General features: G+C 51.1%; 1 protein-coding gene across 1 annotated transcript in view; it reads right to left on the bottom strand.

Annotated features, from left to right (window-relative positions):
* Positions 1 to 18391, bottom strand: part of PKD1L1 (polycystin 1 like 1, transient receptor potential channel interacting) — a 114810-nt gene that overhangs the window by 88847 nt on the left and 7572 nt on the right. Inside the window, 1 exon segment of the mRNA XM_039235665.1 lies at positions 6994 to 7118. Coding sequence (XP_039091596.1) covers positions 6994 to 7118 — 125 coding nt within the window.

The following is an 18391-nucleotide window of genomic DNA, read 5'->3' as shown; positions in this document are numbered from 1 at the left end:
ACTTAAGGCAAAGTTAATACCCATTTTTCTCAAGCTATTCATAAAACTAGAAATCAAAGGAAAACTTCCAGACTCATTTTATGAAGCCAGCATCACTTTGATTCCCAAGCCAGACAGAGATCCAGCTAAAAAAGAACTACAGGCCAATATCCTTGATGAATACGGATGCAAAAGTCCTCAACAAGATACTTGCAAATCGAATCCAACAGCACATAAAAAGAATTATCCACCAAGATCAAGTGGGATTCATTCCTGGGTTACAGGGCTGGTTCAACATTCGCAAATCAATCAATGTGATACATCACATTAACAAAAGAAAAGATAAAAACCATATGATCCTGTCGATAGATGCAGAAAAAGCATTTGACAAAATACAGCATCCCTCCTTAATAAAGACTCTAGAGAAAGTCGGGATAGAAGGAACCTACTTAAACATCATCAAAGCCATCTATGAGAAGCCCTCAGCTAACATCATCCTCAACGGGGAAAAACTGAGAGCTTTCCCCCTGAGATCAGGAACACGACAGGGATGTCCACTCTCATCACTGCTGTTTAACATAGTGCTGGAAGTCCTAGCATCAGCCATCAGACATCAAAAGGAAATCAAAGGCATCAGAATTGGCAAAGAAGAAGTCGAACTTTCACTCTTCGCAGACGACATGATACTCTACATAGAAAACCCGACAGACTCCACCAGAAGCCTACTAGAACTGATCCATGATTTCAACAAAGTTTCAACGTACAGAATCAACGTACAGAAATCAGTTGCATTTTTACACACCAACAATGAAGCAACAGAAAGAGAAATCAAGAAACTGATCCCATTTACAATTGCACAAAAAAACATAACATACCTAGGAATAAACCTAACCAAACATATAGGAGATCTGTATGATGAAAACTATAGAAAACTTATGAAGGAAACTAAAGAAGACACAAAGAAATGGAAAAACATTCCATGCTCATGGATTGGAAGAATAAAGATTGTTAAAATGTCATTACTACCCAAAGCAATCTACACATTCAATGCGATCCCAATCAAAATTGCACCAGCATTCTTCTTAAAACTAGACCTATCCTAAAATTGTATGGAACCACAAAAGACCCTGAATAACCAAAGTAAGATTGAAAAAGAAAACCAAAACAGGAGGCATCTCCATCCCGGACTTCAGCCTGTACTACAAAGCTGTCATCATCAAGACAGTATGGTATTGGCACAAAAACAGACACATAGACCAATGGAATATAGAACTCAGAATTGGACCCCAAAATGTACAGCCAACTAATCTTTGACAAAGCAGGAAAGAATATCCAATGGAAAAAAAGACAGCCTCTTTAACAGGTGCTGCTGGGAGAACTGGACAGCAACATGCAGAAGAATGAAACTAGATCATTTTCTCACACCATGCACAAAAATAAACTCAAAATGGATAAAGGACCTGAATGTGAGACAGGAAACCATCAAAACCCTAGAAGAGAAAGCAGGAAACAACCTCCTCGACCTCCACCGCAGCAATTTCTTACTTGACACATCCCCCTAAGGCAAGGGAATCAAGAGCAAAAATGAACCATTGGGACCTCATCAAGATTAAAGGCTTCTGCATAGCAAAGGAAACAATCCATATAACTAATAGGCAACTGACGGAATGGGAAAAGATAGTTGCAAATGACATATCAGATAAAGGGCTAGTATCCAAAATCTATAAGGAACTCGCCAAACTCCATACCGAAAAACCAAACAATCCAGTGAAGAAATGGGCAGAAGACATGAACAGACATTTCTCCAAAGAGGACATCCAGATGGCCAACAGACACATGAAACAATGCTCAGCATCCCTCCTCATCAGGGAAATACAAATCAAAACCACACTGAGATACCACCTCACGCCGGTCAGAGTGGCTAAAACGAGCAAATCAGAGAACTCTAGATGCTGGTGAAGATGTGCAGAAACAGGCACCCTCCTACACTGTTGGTGGGAATGTAAACTGGTGCAGCCCCTCTGGAAAACAGTGTGGACGTTCCTCAGGAAACTAACAATAGAGCTCCCCTATGACCCAGCAATAGCACTGCTAGGAATTTACCCAAGGGATACAGAAATGCTGATGCATAGAGGCACATGTACCCCAATGTTCATAGCAGCACTCTCCACAATAGCCAAAACATGGAAAGAGCCTAAGTGTCCATCAACAGACGAATGGATCCAGAAGATGTGGTTTCTCTATACCATGGAATACTACATGGCAATGAGAAACCATGAAATCTGGCCNGAACTTAACGAAGGACCGTGGGGGAGAAGAAGGGGTAAATAGGAAAGGGAGAGAGGCAAACCATGAGAGACTCTTGAATGCTGAGAACAAACTGAGGGCTGATGGGGGTGGGGGGGGGGAAGGGGGTGATGGGCATGGAGGAGGGCACTTGTGGGGATGAGCACTGGGTGTTATATGGAAACCAACCTGACAATAAACTATTAAAGAAAAAGAAAAAAATTCCAAAAAAAGAAAGAAAATGTGGTATATACATAAAATGTAATACTATTTAACCATAAAAAAGGAATAAAGTTCGCATACACATTACAGCATGGATGAACCTTGAAAAGATCACAAAATTGAAATTATAAGATTCAGAATATTATGAAAGAACTCAGTCACTAAAGGCCACATATTGTATGATTCCGTTTGTATGAAACATCCAGAAAAGACAACTTTTCAGAGATATAAAGGAAATTGGTGGTCACCTAGGACTGGAGGAGGTATCTAAATGTTACAGGATCTCTTTAGGAGATAAAAATGCTCTAAAATGGATGGTGGCATATATCTGTGCCACACTAAAACCACTAAATTGTACATTTTAAATCAATGAATTTGTGGTATGTGAGTTATATCTAAATAAAAACATTACATAAAGAACCAAAAAGAATAGAGACATCACCTTGAAGGCAAGGCCTAGCCGACCGTGTAGTGAAGGAGAATGGCAGCAAAGAACTCTGAGCTACAGACAGGAGGAATTTACCAAAAGTGCCTTTTATTCTAAATTCAAGAGTTTTCTCCTTATTCTATATACCAGAGTGAGCAAACTATGACACCACCTGTTTCTGTAAATAAAAATTTATTGGAACACACACACACACACACCCCAAAAAAAATCTAAGCTGGATGAGAACCTAAATTTAGCCCCTAACAACTTCATCCCATTTCTCTTCCTGCCTCCGCCTCTGCCCTCAGTACATACATATGTTCATGTATGTACACATACACACACACACACACACTCCAGTCATTCATCATTTACCCGCAGGGCCTCTGAAACATCACGCCGCTTCCGGCACAGAGAGCTTTCCAAGTTCTCCTGTGACCTGAACCGTCAGCATCGCAGCCCCTGGGATGGTGCCCAGCCCTCCCCGCCAGGCCTCCGAGCCCCAGGGATGCGGCCGGGTTCCCGCAGCCCAGCATCCACTGTGCGCTCTGTGCTTTCCGAGGTGGGCGTTCCCGGAGGGCTGGGGCCCTGTCGTTTTCTTGGGACCCGTGGGAAACGTGCACAGGCAGAGCCAGTGTGTCACCTCCTGGGATATAGAAAGGATGCTCACGCTTGCGACAGAGACAGAACGCAGAATGAGGGGGACGACGGGGTACCCTGCACTCCATGGGCCCGGGAGGGGCAAGGCCAGGCCCCACAGATGCCCAGCGAGCATCAGGGCAGCATTAGGGCCATGAGGAAGCACATGCGAGGGTCCCCTAGCTCCTGACCTGGGAAGTGTCAGCTTTCCCACACGCACAGAGACAGGATTCACGAGAATCCCACGCTTTCCTGTCCCACGGGTCTTCTGTAAGCAGCTGACGCTTCTGCACAAAGAACAGAGTGGACTCGGGAAAATGCAGCTCTGCTTAATGAAGTTCGGGAGGTGGTATTCTAAAACCTTAGTCACACTTGCTAAAGGTAAGTAATGAGTAACTGAATCAAGGCCGGCATCTGGGAGGGAAGCTTCGAGTGCAGATGCGGTGCTTTGTCCTGGGGAGAACTCGCCACAGGACACCTGTCCAGGGAAGGGTGTCAGGCTGTTAGTGACTTCCCAAGGAGGACCTCAGAAGAGTGACCGTGGGTAACCACAAAGGCATGAAAGAATATTTACAAGGTTCCATCTACACCTATGCGCCCATCAAATTGTGCCCGTAGACGAGAAAATAATTCAGCAAGTGCCGCTTTAAACATGGTTTGCTTCTGAAAGGCTTGAAATGTCTAGAAACTCCTCTCTCCAAAGTGTGGGGCCTCAACAGTGACTCACATGCTGTGCTCTCCCCGGACAGGAAGTGTTTTCTGACCAGGAATAAAGAGTGTGGGCGAAAGGGCAGCATAATCTGCTGGAAAGTCAGGCTAACAGCAAACTCAAGAAGGCAAAGGCAGGCCAGAGAAGCAGGCTGCTGGTCACCTCCTGTGACCCAGCCACATCTGAGTTGCAGGGGCCGCGGCTGTGGGACGCAGTACTGACCATGCACAAACATTACTAATGGCCCCAGATGTTTTATTCTGCATTAATGAAAATGTAATTCTGACCGAGAGCCCCTAGCTTTATTCAAGAAAACAAGACACTCTGGGAACAGAAGGTGCTAAGCCAGCCCTCAGTGTTCTGTCCTCAAGACGTGGGGGCTGGAGGGAATACGCCTCCCCCTGCATGGTAAGGGCCCCGGGGTCTCCCAGGAGCCAGGGCGTAGTGAGGACCCGGCTCACCCATCAGTGTGTCCTGACTTGTCACTCTAAACTCAACATCTGCTCACTGAAATCACCGCCGATCAGCCACCTGACTACCGCAGTGGGTTTTACAACCTTAACGTCCATAGCATTCACCTGGGGAAGGAACCGTATTTACTCACCTGTGTTTGTTCCAGAAAATCACATTTGCTCATTAACTTTCCATGTAACCTTTAACCTATGAGCTATGACCTTTTACGGGTCCCAGACCCAATTCCAAAGTGAGGAGTGGAGTCACCCCCAACACCAAGCAATTCTCAGATACCAGCCAGAATTCGGCTCGCTTCTGACGCCTTCTACCAGAGACAGACCCCACACACAGGTGATGGGCTCAGTCCCCAGCACAAACGCCTCCCCCCACTTCAGACAGCAGCCACAGCCCCCGGCGGTCACTCTGGGGTTCTGACACCCTCCTCCTTCGGTTTCTTTTAATTCGCTAGGCGGCTCACAGAACTCGGGGAGACCCGTACAGTCCCATTCATCAGTAAAGGACATGGTGAAAGAGACGAGCTGGCCATGCTGGGAGGGGGGCGTGGAGCTTCCCGCCTCGCCAGGGCCTGCTGTCCCCCATCTCCACGTGCTCACCAACCGGAAGCTCTCTGGAGCCCATCCTCTGGGTTTTTAATGGAGCCGGAGGTGGGGGGTGGGGGTGAGACTGGAAGTTTCAACCCTGGAATCACAGGGTTGGTGGCCGTAGCAATCACTCCTGGTCCCCGCACACCAGCCCTGGGGAGGGCCTCAAGTCCATTAACATAACAAAAGGCACCCTCCTGCCTTCTATTGATGCAGAGTCCCTGGGTTTGGGGAAGCCTGGAGCCCGAAGCTGAGGACAAAGACCACATCCACAGGAGAGATTCAGGTCATCCGAATGACCAGATGTGCACGTCCTACAAATCACAGTAGGGCCCGCGACTTTTATGTAGGACGATCAGCTCCGCCAATAGAAGCACTCCCTATATACCGTCCTGAAGTGAGAAGGACCGTCCGTTCTCCCCCTGCTTCCCCTGCAACAGAACATTGTACAAACTCAGTCCAGTCTCAAGTTCACACAACACTACGCCACAGAACCGCGTAATCGCCAATCCGTCCAGGGCCCGGGTCCGCACTCCACGTGGCCATTGCTGGAGGCTGGGTTGCCCGGCGCTCTGGGAAGCAGGGCCATGGGGGCTCACGGGGCAGGTGGGCTCAAGGTCAAGGAGAGCCACGGAAACAGGCAGGAGGTCCAAGGCCTGGGGGGACACCCCCCCACCCGGGGCTGGCTGAGCGTGTGGGTCACTGAGCAGGTGCAGATGGGGCGCCCCCCTGCCGGGCCCACAACAAACCCATAGTAGCGGGTGCCCTTGTGTCTGGGAATGCATCCCCCCAGTGAACCTCTCCCAAACCCTGCCCGCCGGTCATCACAGGTCCCCCTTTGCAGACATCCTTCCTTATGAACCTGAAACCACCCCCTCTAAACTTCCACAAAGCAGCCGGTGAGCCCGGGAGGGCTCCCAACGGGATCAGGGTGGGCTGACAGAATGCTATTCTCAGATACAAATGCCCTCAGGGGTGCTGTGTGCAGGGCGAGGGGGGGGGTCCCACGGGGGATGCTGGAGACCCCCATGACAAGGATGGGGACCATGTGGGGAGTGCTGGGGGCCCCCGAGGGGAGTGAGGAGTCCTGGGGACCCCCCTGAGGAGCACCAGCAACTGAGCTGCAAGATAATCTCCGCCAAGGGGCGGGGAGGTTCCGGGAGCTTCTGCAGAAGGGGCTCCTTCCCATCAGGACGAAGGCACAGCTCTGGGCTGAGAGCCATCAGAGCTCGCTCTTAGGCACAGGTGGCTCCGATGTCCGGGCCTCGCCACTCCCCAGCTTCTCGGCCGACACTCCCCGCCTCCTCGCACGGCTGGGACCACCTGTCCCGTCCTCTGCACCCCGCCGCTGCTGGGCCTTCTGATAGCCAGACACGGACGCACCTGCTCAGACGTCCAGGGCGCCCAGTCTTACTAGCAGAGGCCTTCAAAGAGCTCCCCCCGCCCCCCAAAATAGGGCTTCGGTCCCCTGGGCCGCCGGAGGCCTTGCCTGCGTTGGAGCCCTCGGGGCTGCAGCCGGTCCCCACCTCTGTCTCTGGGCCGCGACCTGGCTTCTCACGACAGGACTCCAGGTCTGCAAGGGAACCCCGTTTCCCGGACGCGGCACACGGGGCTGAAGCCGCGTCCGGCCAGCTCCTCCTGCGCCGGGCACGCGTGAGGGCCCCCGACACCAATACCTTGTCCCAGGACGCCAGCGAGCGTGGGCTCTGCGGTCCCTGGTCCCCTTTCGCCCGTGTCCGCACACCCGGAGGACGGCTGGGCTTGCCGGTGCTCACAGGAGGCGCAGGGCTAGCGCGGACCTCTGGGGAAAGAGCAAACGAGGTGTCAGGGCTGCCGTGTTCCATGAGGAGACCCGGCCGCACACACCCATCACACACAGGTTAACGCCTCCTGCGCTCCACATGGGTCAGGAGTCCTGTGCCCGTGGGCTCTGCCTGGGGTGGGGGTGGGTGTGCTGTTCGTATTCTGTGTCTCTTTCTTCTCTTCCTCACCCAACATGGTGTCTCAGAGGTAAACAAACACAGGCCAAGTCAGGCAAGTCCACGGCCTGAGCTCCCGTTCACGACCTGGCTCGGAGGGCCCTCGCTGTCCCCTGCAGGGCTCAGGGCAGACGAGATGAGGGTCAAGGGCTCCCGAATCAGGGCGATGGGGACAAAATGGCGGGAACCACAGTCGAAGGGACCAGGCAGGGATTTGCTGCGCAGACATGAAGACCAGGAAGACGCCCCAAAGTTTACAAGGCACGACGCTCCCACACGAGGGCTCTGGGGGTGCCCAGTCCGGCCCGCTCCCAGCTCGCAGCCAGGCCCGCGCCCACCCACCTCCGTGTGCCTGGAGCAGATGGAACATGCATTAGAAACAGGGACAGGGTGGGGCGCCTGGGTGGCTTAGTCGGTTAAGCGTCCGACTTTCGCTTAGGTCATGATCTCGTGGTTTGTGGGTTCGAGCCCCACGTCGGGCTCTGTGCTGACTGCCAGCTCAGAGCCTGGAGCCTGTTTCAGAGTGTCTCCCTCTCTCTCTGACCCTCCCCTGCTCACGCTGTCTCTCTCTCTCTCTCTCCTAGAAATAAATAAAAATATTAAAAAAAAATAGGGACAGGGTGCCAGACAGACCCCCCGAGGCCAAGTCAGCAAACCAGGGCTTCACCCCCAAGCTAGCTGCAGTCCCAGCCTCCTCCACAGACACGGTCCTGGGGCGCCTGGGGCGCTCAGTCGGTCAGGCATCCCACTCTCGCTTTCAGCTCAGGTCATGATCTCACAGTCTTGAGTTCAAGCCCCTTGTCGAACTCTCTAGGGACTCTCTTTCTCCCTCTCTCTGCGCCCCTCCCCTGCTTGCGTGCTCTCTCAAAAATAAGTAAACGTTAAAAAAAAAAAAAGTGCCAGATGCTTAACCAACTGAACCACTCAGGCGCCCCTCGTGGCTTTTTATTAAGTACCTAATCTCTGCCACATGCACTCACTTTTTTCCCCTTGCTAAACCCGATCTACTATATTGAATTCCCTGCCCAAGAACCTGTAGTTTGCAAAACACCAATCTAGGGCAGGTACGTCCCCCTGGACGTTTTGACCCAGGCTGCAGTCTGTCTGCGACGTGAAGCAGGTAGGAGACGGGGCCACAGCTTTCTAAATGGTGCGGACATTTAAATTCTCCTCTCACAGGGCTGCCGGAAATCCAGAAGCAACTGGTGACTGGGAGGAGACACAGGGAGCGAGCAGGAAGCTGAATTAACATTGGCCTTCTTAATGGAAAAGAGAGACAGACAGACAGACACGGTGTCTGCTCCTCTGTCCCAGCTGACAAGGTTTAAGAACCGGAATGCTCTTTCCTTACCTGCTGGTGGCCTCTCGCCTCTTCTGCCTTCCCCTCCCCCTCCCGCTTCTGCAGAACCCGGGGTGCGGCCTCCAGAACTGGCTCCCATACGGTCCTCAGTGCCTCAGCCACCACCAGCTCCTCCTCCCACCTCGAGGTCAAGGAGAAGAGAGCACCCCCTCGGCCCCACTGGCGTCCCAGGTAAAAACTGACAATGGGGAAAACCTGATTGAGATTTAAGTGGATGGAGGTGAAACATTTGTTTAAGCTAATTTCAGTTTGCTGGTTTAATTAAGATAGGCCTGTCTTTAAGGGCTCCTGGGTGGCTCAGTAGGTTGGGCGTCCAGCTTCGGCTCAGGACGTGATCTTGCAGTCTGTGGATTTGAGCCCCACATCAGGCTCAGTGCTGACAGCTCAGAGCCTGGAGCCTGCTTCACATTCTGTGTCTCCCTCTCTCTCTGTCCCTCCCCTGCCTGCACTCGGTTTCTCTCTCTCTCTCTCTCTTTCTCAAAAATAATAAACATTAAAAAAAATTATTAGGGGCACCAGGGTGGCTCAATCAGTTAAGTGTCAGCCTTCGGCTCAGGTCATGATCTCACCACCGGTTAGGTTCAAGCCCTGCACTGGGCTTGTGCTGACAACTCAGAGGCTGGAGCCTACTTCGAATTCTGTCTCCCTCTCTCTCTCTGCCCCTCCCCAACTCACACTCTATCTTTCTCTCAAAAAAATGTAAAAAAAAATTTTTTTAAAGATAGGCCTGTCTTTAGAGTTATCAGCATTAAATATGAAACTTTGATTCTACCAAGGTTGACTAAAGGTCAAATAAGCTTCTGCTCTCTGTTGCAATTTTTTAGCAAAAAAGATAACTTAAAATGATGGTTAATTTTGTGTCTCAAAGTTTTCATAGGCAACTGTTAAGATAGCTTTCTAAGTCTCTGGTAACATGAAACTTTAAAGTTTTGCATGAGAGGGTCAACTGGGTGGCTTAGTCAGTTAAATATCCGACTCTGACTTAGGCCATGATCTCGCAGTTCGTGCGTTTGAGCCCCGCGTTGGGCCCTGTGGTGACAGCTCAGAGCCCGGAGCCTGTCTTGGATTCTGTGTCTCCCTCTCTCTCTCTATCCCAACCCTGCTTGTGGTCTGTCTGTCTGTCTTATAAATAAACAGTAAAAAGATAAAGTTTTTGCACGATAAATGGGATGAAACTCATTGGACATCTGGGTCTTTCCCACATAGAATGGGGTGCCAAAGCTTTGATTACTGAATGTAGGTTTGCTCTTTTAACTTCTTATTGCAGAGAAACTAAGGCCATTTGCGTGTATTGGAAAACGTGCTTTGTGCTTAATTGATTCATGAATTTAGCACCTAAAAAAATTCTGGTGCAACAGTCCTCAACTGGAGACTAAGGTTTCTAAGAGTCAAAACGCTGCTAAGTATACTTAAGACTGACAGAAATAAGGAAAGGGACTCTGTACGAAGGAAAGCAGGAGGTATGTGAGAAAGATCTAACCAATGGAAATACACTTTTTGTTGAAGTAAAGCAAGGTAATTTTGTCCTAAATGGGACTGGTCGTTTGGAGAGAAATGGCTTGGGACAACATATGAAGGCAAAGGAAAGTTGTAGAAGGTTCGAGAAGGGAAATCTTTGAAAAGGAATTTCGTGTGTGGTTGGGAGGGACTAAGGTTGAAATGAATGGATTTTTAAAAGTACACTTGTAGAAGGTTAAAATTCTGCTTTTCTCTCTGTTCAAAAAAGTGTTCTTGGACTGTTGATCTGCTCTTGATAAGAAAATGTAAATAAAGGTTTTGGTGTTTGTTTTGGTTTTCCTGCCGGGAAAACCAAAGCTTTCTGTTTCATCTTTTTCAGGTCTTTGATTACTTAAAGTTAAAACTTCTCACTGGTGAAAGAGCCGGGTTTTGCTAACAATTATATAATGCCACATATTTGCTTTGGGAATCTCTTATTCCCACCTTGGGTAAATAAATAAAGTTTTAAGATGTGTAATGCTGTGTAATCCTATTTCGGATGTGTTCATTAATTTTCTAAGGTTTTAACAAACTTCCTGGGGGTTAACCTGTACATGAACCTTTTTGACCAATTAGGCCTTTTTATTTGGAATGCTAAGTTACTCGGAAAAGCACAGTCGTGCAATGGTAAACCCTAGGTTGTGCTGCACAGATAAATATTGTAGCTGCTCAACTGTAGATGCAATTCCTAAAGTTTTAACGTTTTGGTATAAGGTCCTCACTCGATATTCTGACTATTGAAGTGTTAGGTTGTCACAGAAATAACCAAATTCCCATGTCAGTTGCCTCATAATGAACTCTCATCAGATCTTTAACAATGTCCATTTCTGAGCTGTTGTCATTTATAACTGTTCCTATTCTCTCACAAAATATATTCCATCTTCAAGGAGATTCATGAAAAGGACTTTTAGGATAAATACAGGTATCTGACATCTTTGAGATTAATACTAAAACAGGTAAGAATTCCAGAACTAAAAAGCTGCATTCAGGGGTGCCAGGGTGGCTCAGTCAGGTGAGTATCCGACTTCGGCTGAGGTCATGATCTCACCGTTAGTGGGTTCAAGCCCCACGTTGGGTTCTGTGCTGACAGCTTGGAGCCTGGAGCCTGCTTCAGATTCTGTGTCTCCCTCTCTCTCTGCTCCTCCCCGGCTCACGTTCTGTCTGTCTTTCTGTCTCTCTCTCTTAAAAATAAATAAAACACTTTAAAAAAGAATTTAAAAAGTGCATTCAAACTCAACAAGAATTAGGAACTTGGGACTAAATGAACTGAGAAAAATGAGCGTTTTTGTGACTCTTATTTGAAATATTGCTTGTTTCTAATGTTTGCTCTTCCCGATTAAGGAAACTTTTTCTTAGGACGTGTAAGATAGACAGAGATGGCATAAATTGTTCGTTTGTAAATTGGGGAGGTTTAACTTTCCTCTCTCCCTAAACCCTCTGACATTCAAACAGTCTCAGTGAGTGTTCTTTCCTTCACGGCAATTACATTGTTTGCCTAAGTTCAATAAGAGCCTGCTCATCTTGTCACAGGTCACCACTGGAAATACGGGTTATTCTACTGAGGCTCTGACTGGAATGTCCTATTTGAGACCTGCATGGACTCAGATGTGAGCAGACGGCTCTAAGGAGCTAAGGTCGACTCTGTGAAACACGGGCCATAAAGCCCCTTGGAAATGCTGGCCTGACACCTGCTTCCGGAGCTTCCAGCAGCCTCCCCAGGGGAGTAAGGAAGGTCCCTTCCTGGCAGGTGTGGGACCTCGGGGACCTCGGGATACCTCGGGGACAGGAGCCCGCCCACTTCAGGATCGCAGGCCTGTCTGAGGGAAGTACTTGGCTTGGCACCCGGCCTGGAGAGGCTGCTAAGAGTTCAGTCTGGAGAATTCTGTATCAAAGGTTCCAGCAAAGCCAATTTTAAAAGATCCGTATGATCAGCTGCTGTTCTTGCTGCACTTGGGTAAATAATCAGGCCAAGTTTGTGAAGACTGGACCTTGTTCTACAAACCAATTGGTCTCGATTTGGCTCTCTCTGGAAATGAGGGTTTTTAGAGAGAAAAACTATGTTTCAATAATGCACCTTTATGGATATTAAGTTCTAGTTCTGGCTGTCTTTAAATGTTTGTTTGCCTAAACTAGACAACTTTCAGGTAAACACAACAGCACAGATATGGACAATCTTCTCGTTACTCTGTGTGGAAAGTCACAGGACCCCATGGGCATATTATTTAAACACCCGGAAAATGGGATGGATTCGCCTAACATTTGTATATAGAAAGACTCTTCTCACTGTAGACCTATCAGCAGGTAAGGACTACAGTGCTCTGTGAAATTATTTACTTCAGGCCCGGTTAATTCATAAATCCCTAAATATGCCAACCCTGGCCTCCCTAAGCTGATCTGGCAGTTACTAGGAACCCACGCCATATAAACCCAAAAGACGTGGTTTATTCAAAGGACCAAAAGTCGAGCACAGCAGGAAATTCAACTTCAAAACAAAAGGGCCCTACTGGGTCATATCACACGCTCCCACTGCGGTACGTGAGAGGGGCGTTCTTCATGGGCTCCTGTATCTTAACAAAACCTGGACCCCCTTCACAGGAAATGAGTGAACAAACTCATGTGCCACCTTATTCCCGTGACCCTGTGGACGACCCCAAACCTCTCTCGGGATGGCTGCACCTTTCGTCTTCGTTCTCCTTCCCCAATTTCGACTAACAATTCCTTCCTAGGATGGGCCACTCAAAGGACCGCCACAGACGTTTGAGTCACAAGCCAGAAAGAGCACCCTGATTCCGGCTGCCTGTTCCCGCTGCCATCTGAGGGTCCTCCACGCCTGACCTCTAACGTGTCGCTGGCACCCCTGGCAGACCCGGGGTGTGTAATGAGCTCTCACCGCTCACCTCTAGTTTCCTCGTTTCTGTGAAGATACCCCTTTGAATTACCTGACTGCTACACCGAGCAGAGTGTCTGTGACAGCTACACACCACCCGTCACACAGTGAAGGCCTTAGATGGCTCTCACGGTAACATTACAGTATTAAATACTAAACCCGTTCACAAGCATAAAACACCCTACAAACAGCTAAGTGGCATCACGTGTTCTACATACCGCACTGGGGGGAGCCTGCGCTCCCATAACAACCATGTGCCGTGTACACACTGCGGGTGACCACACAACCCGTCCCGCTTTGTACCCACCGCGGATGACCACACAACCCATCCCACTTTCCCGCCGACGCGACACTCAGCTTCCTCGGAAACAGCCCCGCTCTTTCCTTTAGTGACAGGTCACACGCCTGGGCAGGGGAGGCTCGTCAGCCGCCAAAGGACTCTCACGTGGGCGGATCTTTCTAGCTATGCCCGTGGGCCTGCTGTTTTCTCCCGAGTCTCCCGCTGCAGGGACTTCAGCCCGATGCACTGTCCTTTCTCCTCTAGGAGGTTCACACGCCTTGCCCCGGGGCATCCAGCTGCCTCGGCCTTTTGCACCTCCGTCTGTGTTCCCAACTGACCCGTACCCACCCATGTAGGCAGGGACATCTCCACGCCCCTCCTCAGCAGAAGGGAGCTACAGAAGACGAGACCTTCCACCATCAACAACTTTATAGATTTAAGGGTCAAAACTGCTCAGGGGGGATACGAAGAGGGGGTATGGGGTGGGCTGAGGGCACAGTGCAGGCTAACGGCACCCGCCCCCCCCCCAAGGTGGGATCCGTGGACACTTCCCGCCACCCAAGCACATGGGAAAGGGGTTTAAGAGTTTGCTGTGGTGATGAGGGAAACTAAGGCAAATGAAAAATCCAATTCCCTTACATCCTATGGCCCAGTGACAAGTCCCTGAAATGAGCAGAGTGGCCTCCCTCTGGGAGCTCAGCTGCCTCCTGATGACACTTTGCTGGGGGCAGAAGGGAATCTTGGCTTAACATTATCCAAGCCTCCAGGACCCTGTAAGTCTACTTCCTTTATCTCTGCTGCCCCAGGACATTTGCAACAATCACACCCCAGGCTTAAGGCCACTGATACACATCCGAGGGGCTCAGGACTGAGGTTATACTAAATGGTAGAAAATGGCGTTTCCCTAGCAACAGCTTGGCCTTCAAGGTCCTGGAAACCTTGCTTCCAAAATTCCTTAGAGACTGACTATCCCTGCACACACACCCCTGCCAACCTGAGGGTATGTAATGAGTTACCAGACATGACCCCAGTGCAGCTCTGCCTGCCCATGGGTCCTGTCCCTGCACTTTCATAAAATCACCTTTTTGCACCAAAGACATGTTCAAGAATTCTTTCTTGGCCATTGGCTCTGGAACCCCCCCACCATCACCCCAAAACTTCATCATACCTAATGTGGCACTCAAACTCATGACCCTGGTATCAAGGGCGCATGCTCCACTGACTGGGCCCACTGGGCACCCCCGAATTTGGTTTTTTCACCCAAGAACTGCACACGGTTGAAAACCACTGAAGCTGATGCTGAGTTCAAGGGTGTGCATGATGCCATTTTCTCCGGTCGTGTAGATGTTTGGAAACGCCCACAATCAAAGGTTAAAGGAAACATTTCTACTGAGCCCTGGCTCTGCGCAGAGCCTGGCGGGCACTATGCTTACGCAGCCCCCAGAACAGGTCTGCAGAGCAGCACCGGGATGTGGGTGGAGAGGAGCCTGTGCTTGGGGCTGATTTCTGTGCTGACTCCTTCACCACCAGCGCCCAGCCTCTATTAGCCGCACTCACCGCCGGGGGCTGGGGGGAGGGGGGCAGGACACCAAACCACGGACGGCGGAGCCTGGCCACCAGGGCTGGCCCGTCCCCAGCACCGCCAGGCTGGCTCCAACCCTCCTCAACCTTCGGATTCAATACAGATTCCGATTTCAATATTCTCAGTCAACGCCCCCATTTACTGTCAAAGGCCCAGTTGATTCACATCTTGGGCTCATAAATGCTGGACAAGAGCAACCTGCAGACATGTGGCTGAAGCTTCTTCAAAACTACGCACAGACCAACATGCCAACTTAGGGATGAGGCACTTCCCTGCCTGAGCGCCCACGAACACATCTGTGAATGACCACGGAGAATAAAGTGACTTCCGTTTCTCTGAAACCAATCGATTCCCATGGGTACTGTGGTCAGGTTAGCAGAATAAAATTCTGACCTCCTAAACAAGCGGAAACGTCCCCAAATAAGAAAAATCATACGAAAACATCCTGAAGATACAGGGTCATAAAGTTACATAAACATTGATCACCGAAGGAGGAAGGAGCTTAGATGGGCAAAATCCATTCCCCATGATCCTCAGGTAAGAATCAGGAAGGGTTGGTTTCGCACTGTTTTCGACAGCCACACCCGAGCCCCAGCTGCCAACACACACCATTAAACCCGGTTTGTCTGCTTGAATTGTAAAGCTCCTCACATCTAAGTGCACGGCCCAGAGCTGAGAACTCAAATATCCCTTCCACCTAAAGTAACACTGGAAATTAAGTTTCAGGCAACCTTTTGAACTTAAAAAGAAAAATTTAACATTTACTCATTTTTTTGAGAGACAGCGCGTGACTGGGGGAGGGGCAGAGAGAGAGGTACACACAGAATCTGAAGCGGCTCCAGGCTCTGAGCTGTCAGCACTGACTGACCCTGATATGGGGCTCGAACTCACAAACCATGAGATGAAATGAAGAGTTGGACGGTTAACCAACTGAGCCACCCAGGTGCCCCTAAGATTTTTATTTTAGAAGATAACAGAAATACCGTCCTGCGCTGTGGCCGTGAAACAGCCCCGAGTACCCTGGATGCCCCCAGTGCGTGGATCCTGGTGGGGGGAGCCTCACAGACTCAGTGGTTCGCAAGCGTGCAGCCCCTGGACTGGCCACAGCACCCCCAGACCCCCTGGAGCAGAATCCCTGTAATCCAGTTCCAGTGAGCACCCCCCGCCCCAACCAAATTGCCCCAGTGATGCCCTCTCGAGTTCCGCTCACAGAGAGGTGGGTAAGGAAGGCTCTGGGTCCAGACTGTGTTCTGAAGCCCAGAGCTGCCACCTGCTGGCAAGCTGGGGGCAAGCAGGTGGCCTGATTCTCTACTTCCTCACCAGGAAAACCCAGCTGGGATGACCCCTCCCTGGAGGTGCAGGTGGGGATGGACTCAGGGCTGCGAACTCAGCTCCCCCTCCCAGGCCCTTACCGGCTGGCCCTCCGTCCAAGTGGGGCAGACGGGGACCCCCATGCTCCTCTGCTCTCGCTCTCGGGGGCTCGGCGCCGCGGGGGGACAAGCAGCAGGCAGTCCAGACGCACCTGACGGGTGGGACAAATGAGCGGCGATGCGCCAAGCACCATCGTTGCATTCACAGCCATCGGGTGCCCACCCTCCATCCACACCTGAATGTCTTGCATAAATTAATGAAGCCGCAGTCCGCTGGCTTCACACTGGTGGAAAGTTGCTTCTGTGAGTTTTCGGCCGTTTTCCAAGTTTGGGGCCTGTTTCTGAACCATGAGTTGAAACAGATTTTTCATCTCATTTTACTGTTAAAACAGCGTCCCTCCCTCCCCACTACCTGCGGGAGGTCAGCACTGGGGAGCAGAGAGCACTGCAGGTCAAGCTCGTGCCCCCCTTCCCGCGGCACCTCCCCTCCCCAGGCCACACTCCTCTGCTTGGACCTGACCCCTGCGGAAAGGAAGGGCCCAGACCAGCGGTTAAGACTGTGCACCGCGCGACAGTCACAAAGCATAGCTCCAGCCTGTCCTTCCCCTGAAATCCCCACCGAGGACCAGGGAGGGAAAGTGCAGGCGCTATTGTTTTGTAAGTTTCTTTATTTTGTGAGAGATTACAAGCAGGGGAGGGGCAGAGACAGAGAGACAGAAAGAGAGAAAGAAAAAGAGAGAGAACCCCAAGTCGGCTCCATACTGTCAGCTCAGAGCCCGACGTGGGGCTCAAACCCACAAACTGTGAGACCATGACCCAAGCTGAAAGCAAGAGTCAGAGGCTAAACCGATGGAGCCGCCCATGTGCCCCCAGTGCAGGTTCTCTTTGCAGTGAGACTGGGGAGACCCTGGAAGACAGCAACTTGGCTCAGCACGGTACAAACAGAGCCAACAATTCACCGCACCTCCTGCGTTCCCAGAGGGGCGCCCGCAGAGCTCAGGCTGCAGCTCCAGAGGCCCAGGCCCTGGGTACAGTGGTGCCCACGACCAGTACGGGGCCCTGGTGGCTCACCTACAGGCTGTGGATCAGGGCCAGGGGGGCACCTGTGCCTTAGTCCACAGTGCCGTCGGTCATCCAGAAAGATCCACATGCAGGGAATCAAACAGCCCTGAACTGAGGTGTGGAGACTGGGGTCCTGACCAGACTGGGGGTGCCATTCGGGGACATCACCCAGGGGCTGCCTGGGCCCTGTGTCTGCACTGCAGGCATGAACCCCATTCTCTGGGGCTGGGTCGCGCCTCCCCATGAAAACACACACAGACTTCGTGGCCGGTCCTCACCTCTCTGCGTGTCTGTGAAGTCGGGAGGGCATATACTTTAAACAAGGCTTCTGCAGAGACAAACCCTGCTTCTCGATGCCATGCCAGAGCAGCTGCCGCTAGGGGGCAGACAGGGACACTTTATGGAGCCTGGGCGCTGGTGGAGAGGCTGGGTTCTGACAAAGGATGGTCCTGGGCTGAGGGCCAGGCTCAGCTACCCTCATCCCCAGGATCCCTTCCGGCCCCTGACCGCACCTGTCTCCCGCAGGCCAGGCGAACGAGAAAATGAAAACACAGAGAAGGGACCATTTGGCATCGTGCACACCTTATCGCAAGACAGGAGGGGTCTCTGCCATGACCCGGAGCAGATCTCAGGGGAGGGCCCAGGGGACCTCCTCCCACACCCGGTGCCGGCAGCGAGGCCTGCCCACCACGCAGGGCCACTGCCGAGGGCGGCCCGCAGACCACAGCCTCTGAAGGGGAGCGCTCACGGGGGGGGCGCACACGGTGCAGCAGCTGTGCCTGGAGAGGTCAAAATCTTTTCCGATACAAAACGGGGACAGGTGGTTGAGAGGAAAATTTAAATACAAGAGAGACTCTCCTTGGCCTTGGTGGGCTGGCTCTGGCCACTTTCCCAGAGCACAAGCGTTCGTGAAAGTGCCCTTGGGCCAGACAGCACTGCTCACACATCCTGGCTGTGCAGATAAGACGGCGGGAGCCAAATAGTTCCCAGCAGCAAGAAGGAAACTTCCCTCTCCAGAGGGGGGCGGGCTGGCAGGGCCTGGGACCCGGCGTGTGGC

This window comes from Hyaena hyaena, unplaced genomic scaffold (genome assembly GCF_003009895.1).
Source record: "Hyaena hyaena isolate Hyena2069 unplaced genomic scaffold, ASM300989v1 scaffold_101, whole genome shotgun sequence".
Taxonomy (NCBI): Eukaryota; Metazoa; Chordata; class Mammalia; order Carnivora; family Hyaenidae; genus Hyaena; species Hyaena hyaena.
This window is presented reverse-complemented; position numbering and strand designations above follow the sequence as displayed.